Below are 15540 nucleotides of genomic sequence, written 5' to 3' on the forward strand. Positions count from 1 at the left end.
GTGGCCAGATTGATGGTCTTTGTATTAGTCCGTTTCTGTTGCTTATAACAAAATACTCGGAACTGGGTAATTTGTAAGAAAATAGAATTTATTGCTTACAGAGTTAGAGGCTGGGAAGTCCAAAGTCCAGGGAATGCATCTGGTAAGAGTCTTGACCTGTGGTGACTACAGCAACTCAGGATCTCACATGGCAAATACGGTGGAGCAGAGAGAGAGAGGGTCTCACATGCTGTCCTTTAAAGCCCTCAGAACCATGCCCGTGACCACCATTATAATCCATTCACTAGGGCATGGTCCTGCAATCTAATCACGTCTTCAAGGTTCCACCTTTCAATTACCATAATAAGGTTTCCCACCCTCAGCACTTACAAGGGGGATTAAGCTCCAGTGACTTTGGGGGGCTGTCCAATACACTGCAGTCCTGGTCAATGGGGAGAAATGGACATCACACAAACCATCGTACAGATGTGTAGCAGGTCACAAACCCGGAGTGTGAGCAGAAGGAACGCTGTGAGGGAGGATAATGGGGACTTAATTCAGGAGAGGGCAAGGAAGGCCAGTGAAGCCCTCATTAAGGCTCTGGCCTTTAAGTTGAGCTCAGAAGGGGGGACGTTAACCAGGCAAAGGGGGCTGAAAGAGAGTTCCAGTCACTGTGTGTGCAAAGGCTTTGAGGCAGGAGGGAAAGGGATCTGGGGTAGGAGGGTGGGAGGAGGTGGGGGCTGTGGGGCTGGGCAGGGTTTTTACCTTTCAGTGCAATAGGAAGCATAGAAGGGTTAGAAACAGGAACGCCACCTGATCCAGTTTCCATTTTCGTGCGATGGCTCAGATGGGGAGTGGAGCGTGGAAGCGAGGCACTGCAGGTGGGTGCAGGGGTGGCTTTGCGTGCAGCAGGCAGTGACTGCCTTTCCACAGGAGGACCTGCAGACAGGCAGGAGGAACAGCATATGCAGAGGTGCAGAGGCTGGAGAGGACACGGCCTAGCTGGGGCAGGCAAGGAGGGTGCGGAGCGGCAGGGCTGCAAACCAGTGTGACTCGGGGTGGCTGTGAGAGCCCGTGGATGGCCTCTGGTACCTTATTTCAGCACTTGACCTGATCCTGCAGCCTGAGAGTACCCAAAGAAGGCCCTGCTGATCAGAGGGCACATGTTTGGGGGGGGTCTCTCTGGCAGCTGTGAGAAGAATGCAAGGGGAGGCAAGGGGACCAGAGGTCTGCTGAGGGCAGGTGAGCACCTGGGGAACAGGTGGGGAGAGCATGGAATTTGCCTGTTCACTCCTGTTTCCCCTCACCTAGAACGGCACCTGGCACCTACACGAAGCCTAATAAATGTTTGCTGGAGAAATCCACTAGCAAGCCTAAAACACCTGCCTTTCTTCAGGTTCTATCTATCCATCCAGACATCAAGCATTTATTATGCACCTACTGTGTGCCAGGCTGAGGTGAGGGTGTAGACACAACGAAGCCAGTTGCCTTCCCAAAGGAGTTCACAGTCTAGAGTGAGTCAGCGAATGGCACCAGGTTAGAACACGGTGGTGGAAGTAGCCCGGGCAGTGGGAACCCAGAGGAGACCTGTCCCAAGCCTCTTGTGGATGGTGGGTGGTTTTCTGCCAGCCCCATGCCTGCATGCTAGTGGCAGCAGAGAAGGCATTGTCTCTGAGTAATCGTGCTCTGCAGGACGGCGGCTGGCCAGGGAGCTCCTTGCTGCACACTTGGCTTGCCCTTTGGAGAGAGGCCTGGGGTGGGGAAAGGCTTGCCCAGGGTATCTGGCTGCAGCAATTGAGATTTGCCAGTAGAGGGGCAAGACTGCTAACCCCCTGGGTACCCTCTCTTGGTGGGAACAGAGAGAACAACCGCACAGAAGGGAGAGGGGCTGGAAGCCTTCTGTGCCCCTCAAGGGAGCCCAGAGTTGGCTGGACTCCTCCGAGGACTGAGTGCTGCTCCTTGTCCCACATGGAGCCCAAGTGCTAAGTGGAGGCAGTTTGGCCTGGTGGACCACAAGCGCAGGCCCGGGGCTGTCCAGCCAGGCTGCGTGCCCTCTGTTCTCTGAGCCTTGGTTTCCTCACCCCTGAAGGGGCTCTGACCCCCTGCTGGGGAGGGACCCATGGGGATGGGCTTGGAGTCCCCACTTCATCCAGGGCACTTACGGCTCTTGACTTCCTTTATCTTCCTCAAGGACACCCTGGGCTGTGTTCAGGTTGACTCACTGCCCCTGCCCGGAGAGGAGGTGCTGGATCCCTGCAGGAGCCAAGGCCGGCAGGACAATGTCCCTGGACCAAGGGCCTCAGCAGGTGTGTGGATGCTGTGGTGCATGGAGGAAGGGGTGCCTGGGTGACACCCGCTGACGAGTTAGCTCGCTTAGTCCTCATGCTGTCCCGATGATGCAGGGCAGGGAGTGGGCTCCCCCTCTACAGAGAGGTGGCATCACTCACATAGTGTCACCCAGCTGGTACAGGTAGGGTCAGAGTGCGTATCACCCACGAGTAGGTCTTTGACTTGGGCCCAACTGGACGTTTAGGTTTACCCCCTCAGCCCTCAAAAGGGAGCCAGCCAGGGACACAGTATGCCAGCAGGGTGGCAATGGGGAGTTGTCTTTGCAGAAGTCAATATGATATCCGGGAGCTGTTCCATCTCCCTTCCCCCACCCCAGGTGACAGCTCAGGTTCAAGGGAGTCAAAATCACACCTGGCAGGTCCAGGAGCTGCTGGTGCTTAGAAGCCCCTTGTCCCTAACTTGTCCCTAATGTGAGCCACTATCTCTTCCAACAGTCTCAGGCATGGCTTCCAGGGTTCCTGCTACTCAGGGAGCCTCAGAGCCATGGTGTCCAGCTGGGTATTTGTGGCTTCTTTACAGCCGTCCAGCCCAATGTGGTTCCCAGTTGCATTAGACCGTATGTTTCTACCGTAGCCGTGCTGCTTACAGATGCAGCCGACGTGTCCTGTTAGCCCGTTTCCGAGGAGCAGAGCTGCCAAGTCAACCCAGGTTACATGTGTCCTGACTGCATTAGCTTATTCGTCCTCATGCCCACTGTGCAGGGTGGAGAGAGGGGGGCTGGTACCCTGTTTGACAGATGAAGACATTGAGGGCTTGAAAGTTTCATGGGCTTTGCCCTGTGCATGAGCTCTGTGGCCAGTGTCAGGGGCAAGTGCCATCTTGTCCCCACAGCAGATGATGTGGTTGCTAGTGGCAGTCATGACAAAGCCCCTAGGAGGGTCTCTTTAATCCTTAGGGCCATGTCACTTCCCGGGACAGCCCTCAGAGGGGCCCTGCATCTGGGGCTGCGTCGGGGCTGGACGAGGCCCCTCTGTTTTGGTGCCGGGCCTGGAAACCACAGGCGAGCTGCTGGAAGACCTTGCGGCATCTGACCATGAACAGGTGAGGCCAGAGCTTTCTGCCCAGTGGGGCTCCTCAGCCCTGCTGTGTGCACTGCACAGTGTCCCTTGAGAGGCAGGAGAAGGGGGTAAAGAAGCTCCATGTTGGGAAGAACATTCTGGAAATAGTTAGGATGGAGATTTAAGGAGATGGTGTGGAATGTCCTGAGACCTGGGTGGGGTATAGGGAGGAAGAAGAGCCCCAACTGTGTGCTCGGCCCAGGCCGCCACGTCACATACTTTATCTTGTTAAAACCTCCTGACCACCTACGAGCAGATGCTGCCACCTCTGTTCTAGAGAGGAGGAGGTCAAGACCCCAGGAGCTGCGGTCATTCCCCAAGGCCACCCAGCCCCAGAGGTGGACCCAGAGCTTCAGTCCCCATCACCCGCACTCTGCCTTATACTGGCCCCTAAGGATCAGGAGCCGAGTCCTGACTCACATGCCGTGGCTCATTCCGAGCCCATGGCAGGTCACAGCCATTCTCTGCTTCTGTTTACCTGTTGCTAAAGAACAGAGACATGCTGGGACCTGAGCTAAAGCCTGCTGGCCTGGCGTGGTTCTGATGTTGTGAACAGAGGGGGGCCTTTGTGGTTTCTTCATCTGTCACGTCCTGCCCTGAGCCCCTGTGGGACCTACTGCTTCACACCTTAAGTGAGAAAAGAGCTGAAAGCCTATGAAGGGCCAGGGATGTAGGGAGAGCTCCATAGAAAAGCCACATTGTCAGCCAGGTCCCAGCAGAGGGAAGGAGACAGACAGACAGGGAAATGGCCCTGTGCAGCTGGCATTCTTATCCTGTTTTACAGATATGAAATTGAGGCACACAGAGGTTATGGGGCTGGCCACGGCCCCAAAGCCAGGAAGCGGGGGAGCTAGGACCTCTCTGCTCTGCTTGTTGAATGAAGGCCCTCCCCAACTTCAGCTGGCCCTGTGGCCCCCTTGCCTGAACCGCCATAAGATGTCCTGGCTCCCAGAGCCCCTCGAATCTACCTGGCCCCAGGTCCTATGTTACTGATGGGAAACAGGCTCTGCAGCCACCCAGCTGCTGAGGAGCAGTCAGCTGTGGAGCCGCATCTCTGGACTCTCCATCCAGGGCTCTGTCCCTCCCTTGTGTCCTTCATTGCTGGCTGGAGCAGCGGTAGGCTCAGCCTTGCAATGACAGGAGCCATCTCTTATTTCTATTGCTCGAGGTCACATACCTATACACCTAAGTCCTCACTGTCCCTTCCCCTGGAGGCCCAGGCAATGTCCTATAACTCTGAGGTGCCTCACTTTACAGATGAGGAGACTGAGGCTCCAGGAGTTTAAGTAATTTGTCCAAGGTCACACCCAGGACTTGATCTCGGGTCTGCATATCTCTGGGGCAAGTACTCCTCTCACTGTGGGTACAAGTGTCTTGGCGTCTTGATGGAAGGATGCTGTAGACAGAGGATGGGAGTGCTACCTGCAGGTGGCTGCAAGGAGCAGGCATGCGGTGGCACCCACCCAGGGCAGGGGCAGCCGTTTAGGCCTCTAAGCCACCTCTGCTCAAAGGAGCTCTACTGCTGGTGCGTGTGCCATCAAGGGGCCAGACCCCTTTCTGTCCTTCCAGACGCTGCCTCTGCCCTTATCACCTGGGTCTTACACCTTCCTGGCCTCTCCCTGCTGTTTTGGAGGCTCCACCAAAAGCCCGCCCTCAGCCCAACAGGTACCAACCAGGGACGGGGAACAGGGAACAGCCCCTGAGGGCCCTCAGCGAGACTGGCTGGAGCCATATCTCATCTCCCAGGTCTGGCCCCATCCCAGCCTGGTTCTGTTCTGTGAGTGGGGCCCGTCCTCCTCTCTGGATAAGCACATTGAATAAGCGAAGATAAAGATGTATTCAAAAATATCTGGGAAACCCCTCCTGTGTGCCTGGCACTGTTCTAGGTCCAGGGGGTGATCAAAGACAACGTCCCTGCCCTCAGGGAATGGACAGTCCACACTAGCGCTGTCACCAGAACCTTCTGCCATGCTGGTAATATTCCTCATCTGCACCATCCCAGACAGAATCCACGAGCCACGCAACGCTCCTGAGCCCCTGAAATGTGGCTCGTGCAGCTGCAGAACTGCGTGGCTCGTGCGGCTGCAGAACTGCGTGTTCACTTTGATTTAATTACTTTAAATTAAATGGCCCCACATGGCTTGTGGCTATGTGTTGAGAGTGCAGGGCTCTAGGGGGAGCCAGATGTCACAGACGTCACAGACATCAATATATTACACGGTTGTCATATCTTCTTGCTGCATCGATCCTTTTATCATGACATCATGTCCGTCTTTGTCTCTTTTTATAGTTCTTGGTTTGAAGTCTATTTTACCTGAGTTAAGCGTGGCAACTACGGCTCGTTTCTGGTTTCCACGTGCATGGAGTGTCTCTTTCCATCCCTTCACTATTAGTCTATGTGCGTCTTTATTGGTGAAGTGAGTTTCTCGCAGGCAGCGTTCATGTTGGGTCTAGTTTTTCAATGTGTTCAGCCTGTCTACATTTTTTAAGGGGGGAATTTATTCCATTCACTTTCAGGGTGGTATTGAAAGGCATTGTCTTATTCCTGCCATTCTGTTAATTTCTCTGTGGTTGTTTTCTGTTTCTTATGTTCCTTTCTTTCCCTTTGATTGCCTGTCTTTGCGGTTGAGTGTTTTTTTGGAGTGCAACACATCTGCTTTCTCTTTCTCATTTGCGTATCTGTTCTACTAGTCTGTTTTTATTCTTTCTCGTGTGTTGATGGTGACCTGGATCTCTCTTCTGATTCCAGATACTGGACTCCCTTGAGGATTTGTTGAAGGGATGTTCTTATGCTGGTGGATTCCTGCAGTTTTTGTTTGTCAGGAACAGATGATGTTTCTTCTTTATTTCTGAAGGAAAGCGTTGCTGGATGCAGTATTCTTGTTTGGCAGTTTTTTTCTCTTAGCACTTTGAGTGTGTCATCCCACTCTCTCCTGGCCTGTGGGGTTTCTATCGAGAAGTCTGCTGTTAGCCTGATGGGTACTTCCTTATAATTGACTTGATGCTTTTCTCTTGCTGTTTTTAGAATTCTTTCTTTGTCTTTGACTTTTGATAATTTGACTACATGTGTCTCGGGGAGGTCCTTTTGGGGTTGAATCTGTTTGGGGATCTTTGAACTCCTTGGATCTATAAGACCATCTCCCAATATTTGGGAAGTTTTCAGCTATGATTTCATTAAATAGGCTTTCAATGCTTTTTCCTGTTTCTCCTCCTTCCTATAGACCTATAATGTAAATGTTTGTGGGCTTAAGGTTATCAGAAGGATTTCACAGTTTTTCTTCATTTTTAAAATTCTTTTTTTTTTTTTGGTCCAACCGTGTGAATTCAAAAAGCCTGTCTTCTAGTTTGGAGATTCTTTCTTCTGCTTGTTCCAGCCTGCTGTTTATGCTCTCGGTTATATTTTTTATTTCTTTGAATGAATTCTTCAGTTCCAGGATTTCTGCTTGATTTTTTTTTTAATTGCTTGTATCTCTGTTGAATTTCTCATACATGTCCTCGGATTTCCTTTTGACTTCATTGTGATTTCTATCTATTTTTTCATTCGTCATTTGAGTTTTCGTAGTATTGTACTTTGGGATTCCTCCTTAGGCAATTTGCAATTTCCTGTTGTACGGGGTCTGGTGTTGAAGGATTGCAGTCTTCTTCTGGGGAAGTCAAGCTTGCAGAGAAAATTATGTCAAGTGAAATAAGCCAGGAACAGAAAGAAAAATACCACATGTCCTCACTCATAAGTGGGATCTGAGAAACAAAAAAGAAAGACCATAATAAAATGAACTTTCAGAAAGAGAGAACAGACCTATAGTTATTAGAGGTGGGAAACGGGGATGGGGAAGGGATAGGGAGTAACTGGGTAAGGGACACCAAGAGTAATTACAGTTGTAACGATGAACAGGCTAATCATATTGATTTGATTGTCACATGTTGTACACAAATACTGATAGTCAACTCTGTACCCCATAAATATGTATAAGTAAAAATTATAAAAATAAAAAATAAAAAAAATTTTAAAAAGTTAAAAAACATATACATTACATGACATGAGATGGTGCAGGGGTCCCGGGAGAGCAGGGTGTGGGGACAGATGGCCAGGGTGACGGAGGGGGTGGGGGAGGCCCTTCCTGAGGAAGTAACGCTGGCGTTGAGAGGAATGAAGTGGGGGAGTGAGCCATGCGGGCATCTGGGGGAAGGGTGTTCTGGGCAGAGTGCGGGGCATGTGCAAGGGCCCTGGGGTGGCAACAGGCCTGGCCCGTGTGCAGCTGGGTGAGGAAGCACAGGGAACATTGGAGCTGAGGTCAGGGAGGTGCGGAGGGGCTCGGTGGAGAACGGGGCTGTCTCACACCTTATCTTCTCTTTGCATCTCTAGCTCACCAGCTTGGATGAACACATGCTTCTCCTCGTCTGTGGCTGCCCTCCAGGGCAGTACACGGACAGGTCACTCCTCCCTGTGGACCTGGCCCAGATTTCAGAGAGTCTAGCAGCCGCCCCAGCCCTGGAGTCCCTTCTCCTGGTGCAGAAGTCCTCATTCCCTCTCTGGGGGCCAGCCGGGGACCCCACTCCCCTGCCACCACTGCTGCTCCTGGAGGGTTCCTCACAAGAACCTCAAACCCAAGAGGTGCTGGACCCCAGGCCTCCACCTGCTCCCAAAGCCGCAGGACAACCTGGCTGGGATTGTTATGATGCCTCCCTCTGTCAGGAGGCCCCGAACATTTCAAATGACCGATCTCCCAAGAAAGGGCTCAAAGACCTAAAAGACATTTGGAATGAGGGGGGAGGGGCCCCAGGGGAGAGAACTGAGAAAGGGGAGGCGAGGAGGACTTTGGGCAGGAAGGAAGAAGGCCTCAGTGACAAGTGTCAGCCAAGTCAGGAAGGCCGTGAGACCTCGAGCTCGGAGACTGGGATTCGAGCCCCAGAGGGCGCGCAGGGCGACAGGAGGGCTGCAGAGATCCCTGCTGCTGCCTGCTGCCCATGGTCCAGGCAGGGGTTTCTGATGCCTCTTCTGCATGGGGAGGCCTCTGTGTCAAAGGAGGGTCCCGGATCCCTGAGCAGGAGCAGACAGAGTGGAAGAGATGGCTGGGGCTTCCTAGGAGGGCTGTTGTCAGAGAAAGAGGAGGCAGTGCCCCCAGCCACCTTCTCCAGGGCTCAGAGGACTGAACAGCCACTGCCAGCAGGCGGTCAGCTCCTGGCTGGGGAAGGCAGAGCCAGCAGGAGGGTTCAGGGTGAGGAGGGAAACCAGCCGTGGTGTGGAAATGCTCTGCTTCAAGAAGAAAGCCCTGGGGACAGGGGGCTTGAACAGGAGGAGACGCCACTGTATCAAGATGCATCCAGCCACGGTTCCAGGGGTGTCCCCGAGGAGCCTGACTCCGAGGACCGTGAACACAGGGAAATGCTATCCCTGGAGGGGGGCAGAGCTTTGCCGCTGTTTCCCAGGTTGGACTTATTAGCCGATGGAGGTGAGCCCAGCAGTAATCCACGGGCTCCAAGCAGAGGGCACGACAGATATATTCTCACACTAGATGAATTTGAAAAGGAGATGGAGGCTTGTTTCCAGCAACTGTCCCTCCTCAAGCTCGGCAGCAGCGGTTCCGGACGAAAAGCCTCCATGCCGGCTGGAGAGAACTGGAGGCTTGCTTGGCAGTGGCGCTGCTGCCAGGACATCGCCGCCGCTTCTCAGCAGGTCTGGGGAAACCGGGGCTTGCATCTTTGCTGTGCTGAGGATGCAAAGCCCGCAGAGAGCAGTGGAGATGTTAAACCGGGAAAGACCAAGGCCATGGGGATGCGCGAAGTTGTTCCAGGGGCCGTGCCCCCCGAGCTGGGTCAGTACTGGCTTTCCCAGCAGCCAGGAGCCCTCGAGCAAGTGAGGAGCAGGTTTCACCAGCTCATCTCTGGATTGATGAATGAGAGAAGTCAGATTTTACAGGAGAACGCCAAACTTCAGGGAGACCAAAAGAGATGCCATGAAAAGCTGCGCACCCTTGAAAAAGAGAGAGCGAGCCATGCGTCAGAAATAGCCAGGCTTGAGCAGAACAGCGATGTGCTGTTAGCAGATGTCTCGCACTTGAAGAGGGACCTGGACCAATATTTGCACGTCATTTCTGACCTTGAAGACTGCAATGCAAAAAGTTACAGCAAAATTTCAGAGCTCGAAGAGGAAAATGAAAAACTGAAAAGGAGTCTGGGCCAACTCCAGAGAGCCATGTCCGAGAACATGAGGAAATCCACAGGTGTGACGGAGCATGTCACCCTGGAAAATGGGGAGCTCAAGGCGCTGATTTCAGAGCTTGGGGTCAGTTACAAAGAGCTGGTGAAGGAGATAGTGTTGGGGATGGAGGACATGACCCGGGCCTTCAGGGGGCAGAACGAGCTCCTTCTAGGCAGGATCCGTGTCCTGGAGGGGGAGGTCACCTTGAAGACGAGCCAGGATGTGGGGCATCTGGAGAGAGGAGGAGGGCACCTCCGGGAAAACCCCAAGATGACGGCAGACAAGATGCATGCTGTTGACAGAGAGGTGCAGGTGACACAACTTTCAGGGCAACTGATTCCAGGAGTCCATGGGCCACCTTTGGAGGAGGAAATGGGTCTGACTTCTGGGAAGATGGGATCTTCCTTAGGCATGGAGAATTCCAGATTAGGTACTGAGGCTGCTACTCCATCACTGGGCTGGAGAAATGCTGAAGAATCCAGTGCCCTGCAAGGAAACATTGACGGAGCAGGAGTAAAAGAAGCACATTTGGGAAAAAGACCCAAAAAAGAGAAAGGACCATGGTGTTCTGCAGACCGAGGACAAGCTCTGGGGTCCCGGAGCAATGGCCCCCAGGTAAGTTGACTCTGCATAGCTGTTCACTATTCTCACTTGCTAGCCTTCTGTAGTGCTGACTCTGCTCCAGGGTCCAGCCCCTTAACTCATGGACTCTTCCAGCAGCCCTAGGGGGAAGGCACAGATCTCATCCCTATTGACCAGATTACAGGACATAGGCATGGAAAAGTGAAGGGACTTGCCTGAAGTCACGCAGCTAATGAGGGGTGGGCTGGGACTGGCCCCTGAGCACTCTGGCTCCAGAGTCTCCGTTCTTACCTGCTTCAAGCCCCTCTACTTAGGCTCTTCAAGTTGGTGTCCGGTGGAGCTCTGAGGAACGTTTGCACTTTAATATCACACCTTGTATTTTTGGATCTGGGACAGTTTCAGGTGGCCTGAGTCATCATTCTGTACACGGGGTCTTGAAAGGTACAATGGAAAGGGCAGTCGGCTGTAAACTTGATAAAAAAGGGTTCAAACCCAGCTCTGCACTTGTAGAGCTGTGACCTTGAGCCCAGATGCGGACTTTTCCGAGTCAGTTTCCTCATCTGTAGACGATGCTCGACTTGCAGGACTCCTAGGATGAAATGCTAGGATAATGTTCTCAAGGTGGTCTTACTGACTGTAGGATATTTAGTGCTGAGCCCTTTGTGTTCATTCGTATCCATTCTCTGTCTCTGTCTCTATCTCTCTGTCTCTCCCTAGCAGTTGTACCAATCATTTCATAGAAACTGTGTTTTTATAATGTTTTTCTTTCTTGTCTGTATTTTATTTCATTGGTTTCTTCTTATCTCTTCATTATTTTCTTTCTTCCACTTTCTTTTGGTATGATTTGTTGTTCTTTCTCTTGCTTTTTGTGTTGGAATCTTAGATCACTGATTTTCAACTGTTCTTTTGTAATCTATGCATTTAAAGCCATCAGTTTCTCTCTCAGCATTTCACATATTTTGATACGATGTCCATTCAATTCAAAATGGTTTCTAATTTCTGTTGTGATTTCTTCTTTGACCCATGAGTTATTTAGACGTACATTTCTCAATTTTGAAGCATCTGGGAGAATTTTTAGTTATATGTTTATTTCATTGTTGTCAGAAAGCATGCACTATATTATTTTAATCTTTTGAAATTTGCTGAGGCTTGTTTTATTGACTGGGTTATAGTCTATGTAGGTAAATATCTCATGTGCCCATGTAAAGAATGAATATTCTGCAATTTTTGAGTATTAGTTAGGCCACACTGGTTAATTGTGCTAATCAAATCTTTATTTTTTTTACATTCTGTGATGTTGCAGAGCAATTGGGAGGGAGGGAGAGAGAGCAAAGGGAAAGGAAATGGGATGGAAGAAGGAGGAAGGAAGAGGGGCAGGATTGAGGCCTGTGGCACCCCCCTCACTCCCACAGGAGAGACCAGGGGGCTTCCAGTGGTGGCTTGGTCATTGCCGGGCTGGGTGTAGATATCAGGGGGGTGTGGCAAAAGCCCTCGCCACCCACGTGCCCAGTTCGGGAACCTGGGGCCCTTCTTGCCGTGGCTCGGTGGTCATCACTGGTCTGGTTACACATGTCGTGGGGGCGTGCCTGAGGCCCTTGGTCCCCCACTGCCCCAGCCTGGGAGAGCCTGGGGTGCTTCCTGTGGCAGTTCGGTGGTTGTCACTGGGCTGGTTGCAGGTGTTGGGGGTGCGTGGCCAAGGCCCAAGGCCTCTCACTGCCCCATCTTGGGAGAGCCCAGGGAGCTTTCTGCGGTGGCTCGGTGGTTGTCGCTGGGCTGGTTGCTCATGTCAGGGGGCATGGCTGAGGCCCCCAGCCCTCCCCCCATTCTGGCTTGGTAGCCAAGGGGACTTCTGGTCCTTTTAGGTGTTACAGGTGTTCTTTGGTGAAATGAGACCTTTACAAGTTAATATCAAACTTTGTCTCTGGTCTGTGGGAATTCTGTTTACTCTTTCAGTTCTGTGTTGGATTATTTGCTGTTTCCACCACTTAAACTCTGCACTGGAACTAATTTGTTGTCCTTTGCTTACTTTTAAAATGGGGGAGCTTCCTGTGGGGACCAGTCTTGAGCTGTGTGGTTGAGATAAATTGTTGCTTTGCTGCTGATTCCCTAGGGAAGGCTTTTTGTGCAGCTCAGCTTTTAGTGGTTGACTTTAAAGGTACTTCCGGGCCTAGTAAGAGCCAATGCACCTGGGTTGTGTAGGATCTCTGGTCTGGGCCTTAGTCTTTTCATCAAACTGCACCCCATGCAACTCTATATTCATGACCAGTCTCTTCTGAGTGGTCCCACGCTGATTGGGGGGTGGATTGGCCATCCCTGCTGTGTCCCAGTGTTCCCCTAGTGGGCTCATCTCCCCCACTGCCAGTGCTGCAAACACTTCACATGGGACGGGCCATGCACCAGTCCCTTGTGATGACTCACTGACCTCTGAGTGGCTCCTTTTTTTCAGTTGTTGTGGCTTCTCACTCCTATGTGAGTCCACAGGAACTCTTAGTGGTCTTGCTGGCCTGGGGGCCAACAAGGCCCTCTTCTCCCCTGCCACCTCCAAGCAACTTCGTCTGAAGGGCACAGCTGCAGCTTTTGCCAGCTCCTGCTCTGTGTGCCCAGCAGCTCCAACCTGGAAGTGGTTGGGATTTGAAACAGTTGGAGTGGTTTTTTCTTTCTCTCATCGTGGCTCCTCCCACCTTCATGTACTCCGTAATCTCTCCTCCTCTTCCCCTGAGCTCTAGCAGCCCCAGCTTGGCTGTTATTGCTTTTTTATAGTTGTAAATTGGTTGATTTGTCTAATCAAATCTTCTGTATCTTTACTGATGTGTAAAGATATAGATAGACATATTTTTGTCATTTGCTAAGAAGCATTTTAAAATTTCCAAATCTGAGCGTGCATTTGTGTATTTCTTCTTTTAGCTATGTTATTTTTGATTCATATATTGTGTTATTTATTTGCTATTTTTTTCTACTTGTCTCATCTGTTTCTTTTTATTTTTCCTTTCCTGCCTTCATTTTTGGCATTAATCATTTTTACACTTCTTGCCATGTAACGGAGATGCAAAAAGTATTACTCAAAGCGACATGAATGCAATGAGAAGCCCAAAGGGACTGCACCTCAGCAACTCCTCTGTTAGAAGGAGAAACTGGGTACAGCCCCAGTTCAATGTTAGCTTCTGTTTTTATTGTAAAGACAGGGAAGTTTCACAATAAAAATCAGTTGATTCAGTCATTTCAAAAGGACACAAAGACATGGGCAACATGACAAAAGTTATCCATAGCTAAGTATAGCTTAAACAATGGAAACTAGTAACTTCATTAAAACTAACAGTGTGATAGTCCAAAGTATAATTAGTGAAATGTTAAGCTAGTTACACTATGATCATTATCTTTAACTTAAGATATAACTATTTTTATAACAGCTAAAACAATCATTACATTCCTATGATTCTATCTGTGATTGTAGCTTAAGTTTTCATTAACAAAAAGTTTTCCCTTCAGCAAACATTTCTCACGTATTTTCTTACAGCAATTCTGTAAAATCTCTTAACATGATCAGTATGTCAACCACCTGTTAACTCTAAAATCATTAAAGTATACAATCCTATACCTAAACAGTGCTTGGAGTCAATTCGATGGGCTACTGCCCGCTTAGCTGTAGGCTTTTGCCTCCTAGCTAAGGACTTTTGTCCCATAAGTTTGTTAGCTAAAAACCCTATACTAAGAATCAACTGAGAATCCACATATACTTGATTAGAATTGATTATATAGGCTTTTTGCCCTGCTAGCTGTGGGCTCTTGCCCCCGAGCTAAGGACTTTTGTCCCATAAGTTTTTTAGCTAAAGAGCCTTGTCTAAAAATCTAACAAGAATCAAGATTTTTAACCCCCTACGAATCATATATCTTTTTGTTATTCTGTTTTCTTCTCCATTAGTTTATTGTATTGTATATTTTAGTATCATTCTTTTAGTGATTACCCTAGAAATTTCAAAATGTATCTATTATTTAAATTAACCTTTAATTAGTATTCTGTCATGTCTCAAATAATGCACACATCTTTTAATAGTTTAATTTTGTTTATTTCCTTTCTTTTTATCATTTATTTTTGTCCTGTATGTTACTTCTATTTGTAAAAAATCTTACAAGTCATTGTTATTGTTGCTTTAAACAATCATTAATCCTTTTTGTTTAGCCATATGTTAACATGTTCTCATGCTGTTCTTTCTTTCTTCCATTTCTTTCTTTCCTTCTGCCTTAAGAACCTTAGTATTTCTTGTACTGACCATTTTCTAGTTATTTATTCTCCCATATTTCTTTTTATAAAAACATTTTTTCACATCCTCTTTCTAAAGATTTTTTTCCCATTGGATTTAGAATTTTTGGTAGACAGGTATTTTCCCCTTTTTTTGCACATTAAAGATTTAATCCTATTATCTTCTGCCTCCCATAGTTTCTGTTAAGAAATCAGTTGTAAATTTTATTATTCCCCCCCCCCCCCCACTGAAAGAAATGTGTCATTTTATCTCTGACTGCTTTTAAGGTTTCCTTTGTATCTTTGGGTCTTGGCAGTTTGACTATGACGTGGCCAGGTGTGGTTTTATTTGTATTTATCCTGCTTGATCTTTCTGAGCTTCTTGAAGTTGTACATTCATGCCTTTTATCAGACTTAGAAAATTCTTGCTTATTATTTCTTCAAATATTTTGTCCTCTGCTATGTCTCCTCTCCTTTTCCTCTAGAAGTGCAGAGTTTTTTAAAAAATTGTATCCCACAACTTTTGAAAACTCTATTCTACTTTTTTTCTCTTTGTGCTTTAGTTTGGATTCTCTATTGACCTGCAGCTTTTACTTCATGAATTCTGTGTTCCACTTCATCTCATCTTCCGTTAAATCCATCCTAATTTCATTATGGTATTTTTCAGTTCTACAATACCCATTTTATTCTTTTTTTAAAAAAAGAGATTCTGATTCTCTGTTGAAATACTCTGTCTCTTCATCACTTTGTCTTTTCCTATGTTTTAAAATATATATAAATCACAGTTATTTTGAAGGCCTTGTCTGCTAACTCCAGTGTCTGGGTCATTTCTTTGTCTGCTTCTACTGACTATTTCATTTCTTGGTGAACAGTCATGTTTTCCTGCTTCTTCACAAGTCTAGAATCTTTTTTTTTTATTTTAGACATTATGTATGATATATTGTGGAGGTCCTTGGTTATTATCTTCCTCTTAAGAATGTTGAGTGAGTTTTGTTCTGGCAAGTAGTTGAATGATCAGCAGATCATCTTATTCCTGTGCAGTTCTATTTCCATTTTACCCTCAGTCCTAGGGCTTGATATTACTCCTAAAGTGTGGCAGAGTTCTGGCTGAACCAAAGTGGAGAGACTTTGGTGAA

The 15540-nt window shown here is 48.7% G+C and overlaps 1 protein-coding gene across 1 annotated transcript in view; it reads left to right on the forward strand.

Moving 5' to 3' along the window:
- The window catches only part of C9H4orf50 (chromosome 9 C4orf50 homolog), a 53490-nt gene that overhangs the window by 18684 nt on the left and 19266 nt on the right, over positions 1 to 15540 (forward strand). The window contains 4 exon segments of the mRNA XM_063107295.1: positions 2171 to 2287; positions 3247 to 3369; positions 7750 to 10204; positions 10405 to 10406. Of these exon segments, the coding sequence (XP_062963365.1) occupies positions 2171 to 2287; positions 3247 to 3369; positions 7750 to 10204; positions 10405 to 10406 (2697 nt within the window).

This window comes from Cynocephalus volans, chromosome 9, assembly GCF_027409185.1.
Source record: "Cynocephalus volans isolate mCynVol1 chromosome 9, mCynVol1.pri, whole genome shotgun sequence".
NCBI classification, from domain to species: domain Eukaryota; kingdom Metazoa; phylum Chordata; class Mammalia; order Dermoptera; family Cynocephalidae; genus Cynocephalus; species Cynocephalus volans.